General features: G+C 64.9%; 1 protein-coding gene across 5 annotated transcripts in view; it reads right to left on the bottom strand.

Annotated features, from left to right (window-relative positions):
• Positions 1-350: 350 nt before the first annotated feature.
• Positions 351-15,993, bottom strand: part of KIF26A (kinesin family member 26A) — a 40,758-nt gene continuing 25,115 nt past the window's right edge. For 3 of the 5 annotated variants that reach the window (XM_017505386.2, XM_017505388.2, XM_037730245.1), the window contains 12 exons: positions 14,377-14,566; positions 9,505-9,717; positions 8,772-8,865; positions 8,157-8,419; positions 7,880-8,063; positions 7,530-7,692; positions 7,090-7,252; positions 3,497-6,419; positions 2,723-2,928; positions 2,579-2,596; positions 1,848-1,998; positions 351-1,612 (listed from right to left, as the gene is read on the bottom strand). In XM_017505386.2, the coding sequence (XP_017360875.1) occupies positions 1,431-1,612; positions 1,848-1,998; positions 2,579-2,596; positions 2,723-2,928; positions 3,497-6,419; positions 7,090-7,252; positions 7,530-7,692; positions 7,880-8,063; positions 8,157-8,419; positions 8,772-8,865; positions 9,505-9,717; positions 14,377-14,566 (4,750 nt within the window). In that variant the 3' untranslated portion in view covers positions 351-1,430. The remainder of the gene's footprint in view (positions 1,613-1,847; positions 1,999-2,578; positions 2,597-2,722; positions 2,929-3,496; positions 6,420-7,089; positions 7,253-7,529; positions 7,693-7,879; positions 8,064-8,156; positions 8,420-8,771; positions 8,866-9,504; positions 9,718-14,376; positions 14,567-15,993) is intronic. The other 2 variants (XM_037730243.1, XM_017505387.2) reach the window with 2 other exon arrangements.

Raw genomic sequence — 15,993 nt, 5'->3', positions numbered from 1 at the left:
AAGGGGGCCAGGAGCCCCTCGCACGAGGCTGTTTCCTGCCAGCCCAGCCCCCACGCCTGGCTCCCTGCCCAGCCTCAGCACCCAAAGATCTGGGCAGTCTACAAGAAAGCGGTCAGAGGCGAAGCGCAGGCTTGAACCCCAGCCCTGTCCCGTGCCACCTTCTCTGAAGGGCCCTCGTGGTGCCGTGGGCCCCACAGGGGCTGCAGGACAGGCCCTGGCGCAGCCCCCAAAGCCCTGGGACCCTGTGGATGCGTCCCTCCCACGCTCACTGCCCCTCAGCCCAGGGACCCTCAGGGGGGCACACCGGGGCGTGAGGGGTCTGCTGGCACCCGGTGAACTCGGCAGCCGTGTGAACCATCGATGCATCTTTAATTCACAAATAAAACTGTAGCAAGATGTCATCTACACATTTGTACAAAGGTTCAGACGTCCTGTATGAGGCACAACCCTCAGAAAACATGAGCCTGTCATGCGGGGAACGTCGCCAATGCTCACCCCTCATCTGCATTTGGCAAGAAGCGCCTCCCAAGGCCCCCCACCCTGCCCAGGGTGCCTCCCGAAGCGGCCGGCCTCCCGCAGCTGGAGAGAGCCCGGCCCCCAGGACACCTTCCCTAGAAAACCATAAAAACATAGATCATTTGTCTTCAAATTCCCACGGCAAATTCCGTATTTATGGGAAAAATGATATAAAAATATGAACGTAACAGAACCTTTACAAAACCCTTAGCCCCCCATGTCTGCTGTTGATCGTGGTGGTCTGTTTTGTTTTTTTGCTTGTGGTTTTGGTAAAAATTCCTGCCGTGGAAGAGGCCACTTGTGCCTGTGGCTCAGCCCTTGTTAGCTGCTCTCCGGACAGAGCAGGTTCCCGGGAAGGGAGGGGACCTAAGGGTCAGCTGTCCCTGCCCGGGAGACCCCGGGATGGATCTGCACTGGGAACCCCACACAGATCCCCACAACCCAGGCTCTGCCGAGGAAACCTTTGTAAAAAAAGTCATCCTGAATCCTGAAAGGCTCCGGGGCACGCAGGTAAGTCCCGCTCCACGAAACCGTTGGCTGCAAAGAAGGCAAGATGGGCGCAAACACGACCCATGCCAGCCCTGGCCCAGAAAGACGCAGCGGGGCCGGGCTGAGCACAGCTGCTGGTGTCTCGAGTCTGTAGCACCAAATGCAAAAGGGAGGGAAGTCCAAATCAAGGTCAAAGGCACTTGCGCTGCTGCTGGGTGGCGGTGGTCCTCTGGTCTCTCTGGCACCCTTGCTCTTTCCACACGTGGCCGCCCTCCCTCCGCCACACCCCGTCTCCACTCCAAGACCCCCGTCCTGCACAGAAACCCCTCTGCACGCTCCTCCCACAGCCCCCACCACATCCTCGCTCTGTCCCACGTCCTGTCCTCCGGCCCCTCATGTCCCGGCCTCTTGACCGGTGCCCAGCCTCAGACGTCCACCTCCTGCGGCCCGGGGACGGCAGCCGCGGCCGCAACACTGATGTCGAAGCAGGTGACCATCATGACATGCGCCTTGCACAGGTTCACGCACTGCTCCAGGGCAGCCGTGGCGCGCTCCAGGGCCGCCAGGTACTCGGCTGACTCAGGCTCCAGCTCTGGGTCCACCTCGACTGAGAATGGGAGGGAAGAGGAGGGGCACTGGGGTTAGGCCCCAGGCTGGGGGCAGCCACCTGTCCCCCTATAAGCCCCAGGAAAGGCATCTTGGCCCGGCCTACCCTGCCTCCCAGCCTTCCCACCACGAGGTACAGGAGAGCAACGGGGCTCAGGGAGGGGAGGGCAGGCTTCAGGGCACACAGTGGGCCAGGGAGCTGCGGCAGGCTGGGTCTGCAGGCGGGCGGGACTCACACTGCGCCAGCCAGCGGCCAGGCTCCAGCATCAGCCGGCCCTGGGTCTCAGCCAGCTCCTCACACAGCTGTTCGTGCTTGGCCTGCACCTCCCGCAGCCGCTGCTGCCTGCGCTCCACCAGCCGCAGCCTTGTGCTGACGCATGCCAGACCCTGAGAGGCGGGGTGGGTGGGGGGCTCAGGCACAGGACCCTCTCCCCAGGGGCCCCAGCAGCCTTGTACTGACACATGCCAGACCCTGGGAGGTGGGACAGGTGGGGGGCTCGAGCACGGGACCCTCTCCCCAGGGACCCCAGCAGCCTTGTACTGACGCACGCCAGACTCTGGGAGGTGGGACAGGTAGGGGGCTCAGGCACAGGACTCTCTCCCCAGGGGCCCCAGCAGCCTTGTACTGACACATGCCAGACCCTGGGAGGTGGGACAGGTGGGGGGCTCAGGCATGGGACCCTCTCCCAAGGGGCCCCAGCAGCCCTGCTATGACCCCCTGCCTCCCTTCGCCCACCAGGCCTCAGCAGGCACAAAGTGGGGGTACCAAGGGCGGGCAGGGGCGGACCTGGGGCAGCCCACCCATGCCTGTCTGGGTCCTGGCACGGCTCTAGGACCACCCTCCCCACGACTGGGGAGAATTCCAGCAGACAGTAGCAGTGGCAGGACCCCCAGCCACCCACCCACCCGCTGCCCAAAGGAAGTGTCGGGGTTGCCACAGGCTGGGGCTGGGCAGGGCCGCACCTACCTTCACCTCCTGGGAGGGCTGTGGACAGAAAATGAGGTCAAGGGCTGCCTGGCTGCACCCCCAGAGGCCTGACAAGCCCACCAGATGACCCTGGCCAGGCCTCCCCACCGGGGCTCATAGACCACAGCCCACCTCAAGCCCTACCTGGGAGGGGGCCTCCCTCGGGGTGGGGCGGGGCCGCTGCAGGCGCTCCACGTCATCAATCTCGTACACCTTGATCTCGAACGGCTCCTTTAAGGAGCCGGCCAGCGGCGGAGGCAGGTCCACCCACTGCCCGGGGAGGCTGGGCTTGCGGCCCGGGGCAGCGGCGTCGGGCAGTGGGGCAGGAATGAGGCGCCGCCGCTGCAGACCTGGAACGGAGGGCCGGGCATGGGTGAGCACAGCCTCTGCAGGGGCTGAGGAGCCAGCCGGAGTCCCAACCGCGAGCGCTTAGGGGTCTGGTCCAGGAATCCTCAGCCCGGTGCTCTGCCCAGGGCAGCAAGGGAGCCAACCCCAAGCCAGGCCCACAGCTCTCAAGGGCACCCCCACCCCCACGAGGGCCCCCACTCTTCCTGCCGTGACCTAAGCAGTTCTGTCCCTTGAGGCAGCCCTGGCGGGGGCCTTCCAAACATCTAGACACTCACCTGGGAGGCACCAGGCCCAGGACCCAACCCCAAGTCCAGAGCCCCAGCCTGGCGTCCCTGTGTTCACCCTGACACAGACCAGGATCAGCCCCTGGAGCAGGGTGGGGCCACAGAAGGGCGAGTGCAGGGTGTTTATACTCTAGAGGGCTGTGCCTCGCCCGTCCACACACAGAAGCCTCAGGCCAGTCTGTCAACCACCCAGGCCTGTGTGCGTCTGGGTCCTTGAAGGCCATGCCCACGTGTCCACACCTCCCTGCTCCGTAGACGGTACAGGGCTGTGCACCTCTGCACCCACCTGTGGCCCTCTTCTTGGGGGACTTGAGGCTGCGGGTGCGGGCGCCCGGGGAGGCAGCCCCACTCTCGCTCATGGAGTCCGGGGCGGAGGACGCGCTGCCAGTGGCCTCACTGTCACGCCGCAGGCTCTCGTAGCCGCTGCTGCCACCGCTGTGGTGGAAGAGGGCGGTGCGGCCCATGGCGGGGGGCAGCTCCCCGCTCAGCACGCTGCTGTTGTCGCTGCCATGGCCGCTGCTGTAGCGCTGGGGCCGCCGCGGGGCAGTCACCTTGCTGTAGGGGGAGGGCAGGGCCGGGCCCGCAGGAGGCCGCTCCTCCCCTACGTTCACACCGCTGTCGTGGCCGCTGTCCGAGTCCGTCGAGCCCCACGAGGGGCCGCCTCGTCCCGGGGCCCCACTGGCCGACAGCTCGTGGACACGGCTGTGAGCGGCCCAGAGCGCCTGCTTGGTGCCCATGATGGTGCCCCGGCCGGCCTTGGCCCCGACGCTGGGCCCGGCCCGTGGGACCGCTCTGGGACCTGCCACAGGGGCACCGGGACTCCTGCCCGCCACAGAGGCTGCCGACAGCTTCACTGAAGACCCCAGAGCCCGAGACCCACCAGCCACCAGGCTACGGCCCTTGCCCCCACCAGCAGGGGGTTTGGGGGCCCCCACAGCCTTGGCCACGCTGCTCCTACAGGCAGGAGCTGGACCGTGCGTGGGGCTGGAGGGTGGCACACCAAGCTTGGGTACGGCCCGGGGAGGCCGCCCAGGGGCCTCCCTGCCCTTGCTGCTGCTGCTGTGTGCCAGGCCATCGTACCGCTCCAGAGACGCGTGGCCGGCAGGACGGTGCGCGGTGTCTACCTTGCCGGCCCGGGCCCTCAGGCTGGACGTGGCCCTGAAGACAGCATGGTCAGCCCGGCCGCTGGGCCTGGACTCCTCCTCCCCGCGAAGGATGGCAGCAGCTCCGGCTCGCACCAGGCTCACGGCGTGGGGAGGGGCCGAGGCCGGGCTGCTCCTGGGCTCCAGGCTGGACTTTCGAGTGGGAGGGGCCGGGGGGGCCGCGCCGCCGGGCCTCGGGAAGAAGCCCGCCTTGGGGGCCACACTCTTCTTGCTGGTGGGGGAGGCCTTCAGGCTGCCGGAGCAGGCCACCACCTCCGCCAGAGCGTCCCCACAGGACACAGCTGGTGTTGTCACACCCAGCGTGGTGGCACCCCTCCGCAGCGGTGGGATCTGAGCCACGGCCTCTGGCCTGTGGGCAGCCCTGGCTGCCACCTCACACCCGTCCACCACCCTCTGGGCACAGGCTAGCATGGCCTGGGCCTCAGACAGCCGGGGGGAGCCCGGGGTGGGGCTGGGGTCCCTGCCAGCAGAAGCTGCCTGGGTGTCACACTCTCCCGCCCGGAGCAGCCACGGGTCCTCAAAGAGGCCCCCACGGCCAGGTGGGCTCTGGCCCAGGCGAGTGCAGCCCACGCGGCTGGCGGCACAGGCAGACCTCAGTTTCCGAGGAAGGCTGGAGTGGATGGTCTGTGCTGTGGACGCCGCCCGAGAGGGCCCGGCCTGGGGCTCCCTGCCGGGTCGGGATGGGGCCACCGCTTCCACCTCCCCAGGGCATCGACCCCAGGCTGGCCCGGGACTGTCAGGCCTGTCCAGCTCTAATAACCCGGAGCTGCCGTCCCCCAAGGAACCATGCAGGGCAGGGGGGGCCCCAGGGTCGGGCCCTGCCAGTGAGTCGGGGCTGAAGGGGGGCTGTGGTGTGGGTCCACGGCTGTCGGCAGTGCAGACGCTGACCTCACTGAGCCAGGAGCTGATAGAGGAGCTGTGACCGCTGCCGGCCCAGGCCGCCCCCTCCAGGGGACCCCCGTCAGGGGCCTGCGAGGTATAGGCGTCAAACTCATCGTTGATGCTGCTGATGATGCTGACTGGCCGGGACCCTGAGGCCAGGGCCTGGAGGGAGCAGTCGCTGCCGAAGCTAGCCAAGCTAGAGGGTCGCCCCGCTCCGGAGAGGCCCCCCAGAGACAGCTCCTCCACCACCGTGAACACCAGCTCATCCTCGCCGTTCAGCTCCACGGGCCGCTGCAGGGTCACCGTGGTGGTGAGCAGGCCCTGCTCTGGACGGCGACTGCTGGCAGCCAGGTGGGGGCAGGTGGACCCAGGAAGCATCGGGGACCTGGCCGCCTGCCCACTCATGCCCACAGGAGGGGTCCGTGCCACCCCATCAGCACCTCCTCCCCCAGGCTCCTCTGGGGCTCTGCAGGCTTCCAGCAGCTGCGGGGGTGGGGGAGCTGGGCTGGGCAGTGGCCTCCTGCCTCCGCCCACTGTGGCCTTGTCCGGAACCAGCAGCTCAGTCCGGGTGCTGCTGTCCTCTCTCTGGTGACCCCAGACACTGGCCTTGGAAGGCAGCTCGGGAGTACCCTGGTGGGGGTCTAGGCCAGGGCTGCCTCGAGGGGTGCTGGCAGCCATTGGGGTGCCCACGGCCTTCCTGGGGGACGCAGCCTCTGGTGGCGAGGGCTTCCGGCCCCCTCGGGCGGGGCTGGCCTGAACTCTGTCAGTGCCACCCAGGGCTCCCGAGGGGCCCTCGCTGCCGTCCATGCATTCCAGCCGCTCCTGCAGCTCTGCAAAGGTGCTGCAGCGGAAGTGGTCTGCATCTCGGGGGCCCTTGGGGGTCCGGTGGCGGCTCAGGGCAGGGATGATGGGCACAGAGTCAGGTGGACCCTCGTTGTCAGTGAGCTCCCGGTCTGACAGCGCCGCCCCACCGGGCCCCACGTAGATGACCGTGTCACAGGACTGTTCACTGCTGGAGGAGTAATCAGGGTCGCCGGGCAAGCCGGGGGGCATGCGGTCGGGGTCCAGAGCCACAGTGCGCGGGTGGAAGGGCCGCAGGTGTGGTGGCCGACGGGCACGGCCTTCCTCGCAGGAGCTCTCCCCGCCAGAGGAGCTGGAGGCGTACTGCGGGAAGAAGAGCGGAGCTGCTGAGCCTGGGCTCCCCCCACCCACTCCCCCATCCCACCCCCGATCCCCTAGCCCTCTCCGGAGCACAGGCCCAGTGCTGTGGTCACTGTGATGAAAACCACAGTAGCCACCACCAACCGTGTCCCACCAAACGCTGGGAGCGGTCCTAAGTCTCAGGTGAAGAACCTAAGTCACCGTTCTTAGCAATGTCACAAGGAAAATGGTGTTAATACCCCGCATTGGGAGGAAGGAGAAACTCAAAAGGGGAGCACGGGTGCCCAGGCCAGCAGCCAGGACTCAGACCGAGGGCCGTGTAACCGCAGAGTACCCCAAACTCCACCCTCCCGCCCCAGAGAGGGGCCCCCAGAAGTCCCTGCAGAGTTGGTGCGGCTCTCCCGAGCACTCCGGGGCCTGTGCAGGGGCAGCAGGCTGGAGCGAGGCCACACGGCAGCTCTGGTTCTGCCCACTATATCCAGGGACCGCAGGCTGGGCTCCCTGCCCACCGGGGAGGGCCACATGGGCACAGCCTCATGACACCGGAACGCACAGGAGGGGATACCCAGGCTCCAGGCCACTTGCTGTCCCTCCCCCACCAGGCCAGCAGGGGCCTGCAGTGGACAGAGGGCCGGGGGGCCCTGGGATGGAGCGGGCAGAAGGTAGGGCGCACCTTGGCCTTCTTCCGGCGGAGGCGGTGGATGCGGGCAGCGAGCTGCACGGTGCTGAGCGTCTCCGCATGCTGGGCCGGCGCGTCCGACACATGAGCGATCATGGTGGTGCGGCAGCCAGCGGAGGCCAGGGACTCCTGCAGCAGCATGGTGAGCCTGTGGTCCCTGGAGGACAAGGGGGTTCAGACACCAGGGCTGCGGAGGGAGCTTCGAGGGCAGGCTGGCCGGGGGTGGCCCTGCGCCCAGTCAGGTTCCCACCCAGCTTTGGCAGCAGCCCAGCGTGGGGCCCCAGGCAGCCCACAGGGAGTGAGGCCTGTCAGGTGGCAGAGAAGCAAAGGCCCAAGGAGCCGGGGCCCAGAGCAGTGCCGGGCACACCTCACAGGAATCTGGCAGGTCACCAAGGGGCCACCCTGGCTGGCATCTGCCCAGGGCTCATACTCACCGGTAGGGCACGTGCTTGGCTCCATTGACCAGGGCCAGGATGACGCTGCCCAGGGCTGATAGGGACAGACACAAGGGACCCCCGGCGGCCTCCCCGGCCCTGCCAGGTGCCGCCTCACAGCTGCCCAGGTCGATGAGGTGCAGACGGCTGCGGCCTCCGGACACTGGAACCGCAAGGCAAACAAATGACCGCGTAGCTCAGGCGCCCGGACCCTGCTCCACAGCCCCACCCCAGACCCAAGCAGAGGACCTCAGGGGACATCCCCAGGGCCACTGGGTGACGGGCCCCTGAGCCTGGGTCTCCACTGACGCGCCTCCCACGAACACCCAGAGTGCAGGTGTGGCACCTACTTCCTCCCCGGCCGCACTTCTCCACGCGGTGCTGGTAGACGTGCAGCGTGAACAGCATGTGGGAGCTGCCACGGGTGTCCTTGCCACACCCTGCCCGGCTGGTGCTGCGGGCCGCCAGGGCCGCGTCCAGGTAGAAGGCCGCCTTCTCGGCCGTGGGTGCCCGCAGCTCGCTCTGGCTCTGAAGCTGCGGGAAAGGCAGAGGCTGCAGTGTCTTCAGCAGCTCAGGGCCGCCCGCAGCCCCGCCCCCTCCCCAAGGCGGGACAGTAGGCCGGCGCACCTGCACCCCACACATGGGGTCCTCCCTCAGGTAGACTCCCGGAGACTGGGCATCCTGGAGGCTGCTGGAGGCCACCTCAGCCAGCAGGTCCCGCAGGCTCTGGTCACGGCCGCACACCTCCACGGCCGAGACCCGGACAGAGAAGCGGGTGCCCATCCTCTCCTTGCGCTCCTCGATGAGCCGGAAGAGCCAGGAGATGGCGCAGGGCATGATGCCAAGGCTCTGGGGTGAGCTGTCCTTCCCGATCATGGTGTACGACTTGCCTGGGGACCACACGGGCGTCAGGCACCGCCACGCACCACATGCCACGTGCCACACGAGGAACACCATGTGAGGGACACCACTTGAGCAGCCCACAGAGCCCAGCCTTCCTGGGGTCCCCAGGGCCAACCTGGGGCACTGAGATCTCAGGCTACTTGGATCCATCCTAAGCCTCTGCCTTTTAGTTCTGCGGAGGTTCAGCTTCCTCTCCACAAGCTCCTCACCCCACATGCCCACCACTGCCCATGTGTAGAACCAGCCTCCTTTGCCACCAGAAGCCATCAGCAACCACTGTGACGAGGATGGGAGGGGGTGGCCAGCAGGACCCATCTAGGGTGGGGCAAGGGCGCTCACCCAGGCTCATGTGGCCAAAGGAGAAAATGCAGCCATCAGCCCCGCTGACCACCGACTGGAGCACGTCGGCCACGGTCCCCGAGCAGACTTCCGCCTGGGGGAGGCACAGAGAGTCAGGCAGGTGCCCAGGCCCAGGGGCGGCGGCCCCTTCCTCCTGCCATGTCTGTGGGCCCGAGGCTAGTCTGTGCTGGCACATGCAGGCAGTCGGCCCACAAGGAGATTGGGCTGCACCCCCAGGACCAGGGACAGATCTCCCACGTGCTCACAGAAGGCACGGAACAAACAAAAACAGGGCCCAGAACACACGCAGGATGGACCGGTCAGACACGTGCACACGCACCCGCAAAGCACAGCAGTCCCGCTGCCGGGGGCAGACCACGACACGGAGACAGACGGACATGGGGCCACGGGTGCACCGCACGGCACCAGCAGCAGCACTGGGCGCCCAGAGCCCACAGCCAAACAGCTGCTCAGAAAGCATCCTGGGAGGGCGGGCTCCGGAAAACCAGGCGTTTCCCTGCGGACTTGGCCCAGAGCCTCAGCAGGGGTGGGTGAGGACACCCAAGGAGGCTGGCCCGGGTGACGAGGGAGGCAAGCCGGCAGGCACCGCAGGCAGTGGGCCCCCCTCGAGCACTGTTCCTCTGCACTCCGCACAGAGAAGCAGGTACAGATCGGACCCAGGTGCTGAGCCAGCAGCCCGGCCCCAGGCCCCCAGGAGGATGCCTGCCCGTACCTGCTCAGAGTCCTGGGGGAACACAGCATCGAAGGCAAACATCTTGGGAACTGCAGCCGTGGCGGCTCGCCGGGGCCCTGCGCTGCCCGGGGGACCGGCGGCCGGATCGTAGAGGATCACCTGCTTCTTCCGGGGGTCCACCTTCAGGAAGGACATGGCCTCGGCCGAGCGCTGGGCCCCCTGTGCCGGCCAGATCCGCAGCATGACCTTCACCTGGGCGGAGGCGGGAAGCACCTGAGAAGCTGCCTCCGCCCAGCTGGCCGGTAATTACAGGGCAGGAGGGGCCCAGCTCGGGTGGGGACAGCAGGCCAGGCCTCACATGGGCACCCCCACTGCAGGAATGTGGACACCACGCCCCTGCTCCAGGCAGGAGCAGATCCCATATGAGGTCAGCAGAGCAAGGAGAAGGTGAGGACTGCGGAGAGGCAAGACCGGTGCACAGCCTGTGACCATCCAACAAGCGGCAGAGCGAGGGGTCGCAGGCTCCAGAGGCCTCCATGAGAAGACGGACGGATGCTCAGGTCCTGTAGGGCAGGTCAGACCAGAAGAGGGCAGGAGGGAGGAGCAAAGCCCCCAGGTCCAGCCCCTCCAGGCTGCTCTCCCAGGCTGAGCCCGAGCACTTGCAAGATAAGGGAATGAACCGCCCCAGAGAGGCGTGAGAGCCATGGAGGGGTGAGAGCCGCAGAGGGTGGTACTGCCAGGGGAGGGCTCCAGGGGCACGGCTCCTCTGACCTGGGCCAGCTGAGGGAACTGAGCCCTGGCACCCCGTGGCCTGCAGGACTAGGGTCAGCAGAAAGCAGGGGAGCCCATTCAAAGGCAAACGAGAAGGGGCAAGACAGGAAGCATCCCACCCATGGGAAGATGCAAATTCTGACACCTCGGCCTCACCTGCCCCACTTTAGGCTTAGGGAGGCTGAGGCGGGGGTGGTGGTGGGCAGGCTGAGGGTGGTGCTGGGATTCCAGCCTGACCTCCCAGGCCTCCCAGGCCAGCAGGGAACCAGGCAGCCCTCATGCTGGGCAGAAGCAACGGTGTCTCCAAAGCAAACACACAGATCTCAAACTGTGCCCCACACAGGCAGGCACGGGGCTTGGGAAGACCCTGACAGCAGCCCCAGCACCCCAAGAGGGGACAGTTGCCAGGGAGGGGCAGAACCCAGGATGCCAGAGCCCAGAGCAAGCACTGCAAACACTCCAAAACCCACGTGCAGCACGGACGCCCCGACAGGCAGATCCTGTGTGTGGATGCCGGGGCGGGGGCTCTGACCTGGCGGAGGCTGCACCCACGAGAACCTCCCTGAACCAGGGCTCCAACGAGGAGCCAGATACAGGCCCCAGTCCCTGCTGGAGGACACCACAGACCACTCTGCGCTGAAATCTCTGATTTCTCCACTATAGCGTAAATCAAATTACCCAAGACTCATTTCAGAGCCAATATTTTTCACGGATTTAATTGTAAGTGACAGATACATAACGCCGGCAAAATTGGTTTACCATGGGTAGTTCACACCAGGCGCCATCTACTCCCCCTGGGCACGGGGCACATTGATATGCAAGCCGCCGGAGCCAGGAGTGCCCGCTCTCGGGGGAGCAGCGTGAAGAAACACTTTTCTATTGTACTGCTCAGAACCTGGGCCCCATTAGGCGAGAATCGATTCTTTTATTCCCCCGACGACAAGAACAAAACTATTTCATTTCCAGACGCCACCACAAAGCAGACGAAAACGTGCACTTCCCGGTAATTTTTGGCAATTTTTTTTCCAGCGTGAACTCCTCACACTTCAAGAGCCAAATGGGTTCTGCAGATTTGAGAGAATTCCTAGTGGGAAGGAGTGGCATGGCGAGAACCAGGGTTCAGCTCTCGACGTCTGTCCGCCCTTTTCACCTGCACCATTAATCCCAGAGCAGACTCACAACCAGGAGAGGGGTGCGGGCCTCCCCGGGGAGGGCACAGAGCAGCCCACGGGAGGGACACTGGCCGTCCAGCCTGCCCCACACTGCCCTGGTCCCAGCGCAGGCCACTGTCTGCCAGGAGAGGACAGTGGGGAAATGGCAGGGTCTTTGCAGGAGAAGGCACAGCAAGTCTGTCCCCTAAATGTTCAATCATTACAAAGCCCCGCTGAATAGCTGCCTGGTAGGGAAAAAACACATTTTGCATTAAAAAAGGGCTTCCAGCTCTGGAGAGGTGGCCCAGGAGTGGGGGGTTGGGACGGGGGCGGGGGGGGGGCTGCTCGGCACCCACCCAGACGGGGATGTCTTTTTAATACCACAATGTGATGAATTATCTTAAGTAGCACATTAATGTCAGAAATTGAACGTAATCTAACTTCTTTTCTGTGACAATATTATCTTTCAGGCAGCATTTCTGACTATGTGACATTAGTGCTAATAACACCGGGGAGCGGGGGTGGGGGGGCGTGAAGGGCAGGGAGGCGGGGTGGGGAGCTGGAAGGCTGGTGGCCAAGGGCTCCATGGGGAAACACTGAGCGCTCAGGGACAGGGTGGGGGTGTGACTGCCTCGGGGAGAAGGGAGAAGCCCCACCAAGGCTGCCCCCAGGAGGAGGTGGGGCAGGAGCTGTCTCCTTAAGAAACTCGGGGCCCTGGGAACAGCAGTGGCTCAGTGCAGTGGGCTCCTAAAAGAGCTGCTGACTCCTCTGCGCACCCCCCACACAGATGGCACAAACAGGCTGAGTGCCAGGCCCAGGCCAGAGCCAGGGCCCTGATCACAGCCTGGGTGGGAACCTGGATGCTACCTGCCCTCCAGCGCCCACACCTGACCTCAGCGTCACCTGGTCTCAGCATAGTTCTGCAGCCCACAGCACCCACCTGCCCTGTCTCAAGGGGACTGTTGAGGGTGAGGAGGATCTAGATGCCCCAGCCAGCCAGGCCTGGGCCCAAAATACAGGCTGATGCCGCAGGCTCAAATCCCAGGGGACTTCGGAAAAACAGCCCGTGCCAGGTGCACACATGCAGGTCAGGAGCCCCCTCCTCCCCTGGCAGTGCTGGGCGTAGAGATGTCCAGGGAGGCAGCGACCCCCAGCCTAGCCCCCAACTCTGGCTCCACGCACCACCCCCGCCTCACCCCAGGCTCCGCCTTGCCCCAACCCCAGCTGAGCAACCACGAGTCCACAGTCCAGGTCACAGAGCTTCCCCTGCCATGGGACCTCGGATACAGAATGTGGCCTCCGGAGGATGGAGATGCCAGGTGCCCGCCAAGCCCTCCTCAGCACAAACGGAAACCAGCGCCCAGAGGGACAGGCTGTCCATTCAGACCCAGGCAGCCTCGGGGCCCTCAGGGTGGAGGCCTGAAGTCAGGGAGATCAGAAGGCTCCCGGTGGTCACACCACAGGCTCCCCTCTGGACACACCTGCAGCTCCACGGTGCCAACCGCCTGACACCCCCACCCGGACCCGCCATGGCCTCCAGGCTGGTAGGAGCTGTCAGGTCTGCCCCACAGGCCACCCCAGAGCCCCTGTGACCCACAGTGGCCCTCCCTGGGGACCCACTGCTGCCCCAGACCAGTAGCCACTGTCAATTCAGGCCAGGGCTGGCCTGGAGAGGTGGGGGGGCTCGAGTCACTGAAATGAGCGTTCCAGGGGCTACAAGTACAATGCTCACGACGCCACCAGGCGGGCAGGGAGCACAGCCGCCCAACTGCACCATGAGGGCGGGGCCAGGCACATAGTCACTGAACACCCTTCCCCACGGCCGGCCTGTTCGGAGCCTCCTGCTGGCCTGACACCTCCCAAGCTCTATCAAAACCCCAAGGTGTGGGTGCCAGGAGCCCCTCCAGGACTACACAGCTGTGAGCATCGGGCACCCTGGACCCAGTACAGCTAGGGCAGTAGGAGGGGCCTGTGGCACCCCAGGCCCAGGGACAGGGGCCTTCTGCCAAGTGGTCTCCAACATAGGCACAGCGTCCCCTCCAGATCCTGTCCCTGGGAGCTGAGCCCCTGGGAAGCATAGGCCAACTGAGTCCGGAGGCACGGAGCCTGATGGCCCATGTGGGGCACGGAGCCTGCAAGGCCTCCTCTAGGCCTGGAAGATGGCAGTGCTTTTGGGGTGCTAGAGTGGGAGGCGGTTGGCTGCAGAGCAGGCAGAGGGGAGGGAAAAAGCCGCAGGGGGCACACCACAGGTGTGGGGTCCAATCCTCACCTCCAGAGCCGTGTGACCAACTTCCCACCCTCCATGAGCATGAAGGGCCCACCACACTCCATGGGCACAAGAACCAGGCAGTGCCAGCACCCAGCACATGGCAGGGCCGCCATCTGGCCAGGGGCAGGTATTTCTCTAAGACTCGATGGGCACAGCCAGCAAGCCCCAGACCCCAGGCTCAGAGCTCCGGGGGCAGCCAGGAGGCAGCCATAAGCCAGCCTGTCCCATGAGTGATCCAGGCCCTGTACTCTCCCAGGCCGCAGTCTTCCCATCTGGAGCGCGGCACCAGAAACACCCCATAACACATCCCCCACCCACAGTGCGGGCCCACCTAGACACGGTGACTCCTGAGAGCAGAGGGTCCCCTCCTGTCCTCCAGGCCGAATCTCAGTGGAGCCTGCAAAAGGGGCTTCCCTGGATCAAACCCAGCCCTTAGTGCCTGGGAGCCCCGTGACCTGGCTGACCTCGTGCTGAACCTAGCACATGCTCCGGGGCCCCCAGGACACGCCACTCCCCACCCGTCCCCGCAGTCCCAGCCCAGCACAGGCCCCCCAGCTCCCTGCTGCCACCTGGGCCTCAGTCTCCCCATGGCACCCCACTGACCACCCTTATCCAACGCAGAGAAGGAAGTGGAGGCCTCTCCACTCCTGTACCCCTCCCGCGACTTCTCAGGTGTCCCTGGCCTCCCCACCCAGGGCCCCGACCTTGGGTTGCATCTACCTTCCCAATGCTGCCGGGGTTGTCCTTGGTTTTGGAGGTGGCCCTGAGCAGGCAGGGGGGTGCTGGGGGCGGCCACAGCTGCAGGACCCCGCTGAAGTCGGTGGGGTAGGTAGAGGCGCCGCGGGAGGCTGGAGGCGGTGGCGGGTGGGGCTTCTTGCGCTTGGAGGCCAAGCTGAGCTTCTGCACAGCCCTGGGAGGAGAGGTGGCAGGGTCAGTGGTGGGAGATGGCAGTGTCCTGTCACCTGCCTGCGAGTCACCAGGCGGTCCCAACCTGCGACCTCATCAGCCACCATCCCAGGAAGCACAGCCTGAAACGTGGCTGTGAGGCCCACGCTCCACTTTTGCAAGTGGACAGTCCAGGCGGCGGCCTCCATGGTGTCTGCGCCCCGGGGGCTCCATCCAGCATTTGAACCGGGCTTGCGGCAGAGGGTCCAGGCCGGTGACAGGGGTCCAGACCAACACAGGTCGGGCCCTCCCTGCACTCTGCACCGAATGCCACCCCCACAACCAGGCCCGTGCCCTCATCCCCCACCCGCAGTGGGGGCTGGACAGTGAATGCTGCTCCTGCCTGCCCAGGCTGTGGGCAGCCATGCACAGCTGTGATCTGGGCACATCCACCTAGCTTGCCTGTGCCTCAGTTTCCACATCTCCAAAGCGGGATGAGGTGACAATGGAGGCCTGGGTGTTGCCCTAACGAACAGATGCACTCAAGGTACCCAGCACAGTGCCCACATACAGGAGGGGCTCAATTAATGCTGCTGTCAAGGTTACTATCCCCTAGTCCCCAGTGAGGCAGCCTTGCCCCTTGCGATACTCCGTGGCCCTAGAGCCATCCGGGAGCCACTGCCCCACTCCAGGGCCCCCGTGGCCCCTGCCACCCTTGCCACTCAGGGCTGCTGGGAAGTGCCCCCACTGTCACCCTGCTCCTCAGCCAGGCTGAGTGCCTCCCGACCCCGCAGCCTACCCTGAAGCTCAGCCTTGCCCCAGCACCTCCAAGGGCGGGGGATTCCTGCACCCACAGCACCCCCAGGGAACTCCAGAAGATACAGAGTCTCCTGAAGCTCCAGACCACAGGACCTCCCAGGTAGAGGCTGACACCTGGGTTTAACATACCCGCCAGGGGAGGCCAAGGCAGGCTTGGGAGCCACTGGGGTGGACTCCCATGGACCTCGGCATGCACACACATACAGAGACACACACAGACACACAGAAACACATGCACACATACAGAAACACACAGAAACACACACATGCATACAGAAACAGAAACACACGCACGCATACAGAACCACACACAGACAGAAACACACACACGCATGCAGAACACAGATAGAAACACACACACGCATACAGAAACACAGATAGAAACACATGCACGTATACAGAAACAGAGACACAGACACATAGACAACACACGCATGCACACAGAAACACACAGAGACAGACACACAGAAATACACACATACAGAAACACAGAGACACACAGACACACACGGAGACATAAAAACACACACATGCATACAGAAACAGAGACACACAGAAACACACGCATGCATACAGAAACAGACACACACAGATACAGAGACACACACGTGCATACAGAAACACAGACACACA

The sequence above is a fragment of the Cebus imitator genome, unplaced genomic scaffold, assembly GCF_001604975.1.
Source record: "Cebus imitator isolate Cc_AM_T3 unplaced genomic scaffold, Cebus_imitator-1.0 Scaffold338, whole genome shotgun sequence".
In the NCBI taxonomy this organism is placed as follows: Eukaryota; Metazoa; Chordata; class Mammalia; order Primates; family Cebidae; genus Cebus; species Cebus imitator.
This window is presented reverse-complemented; position numbering and strand designations above follow the sequence as displayed.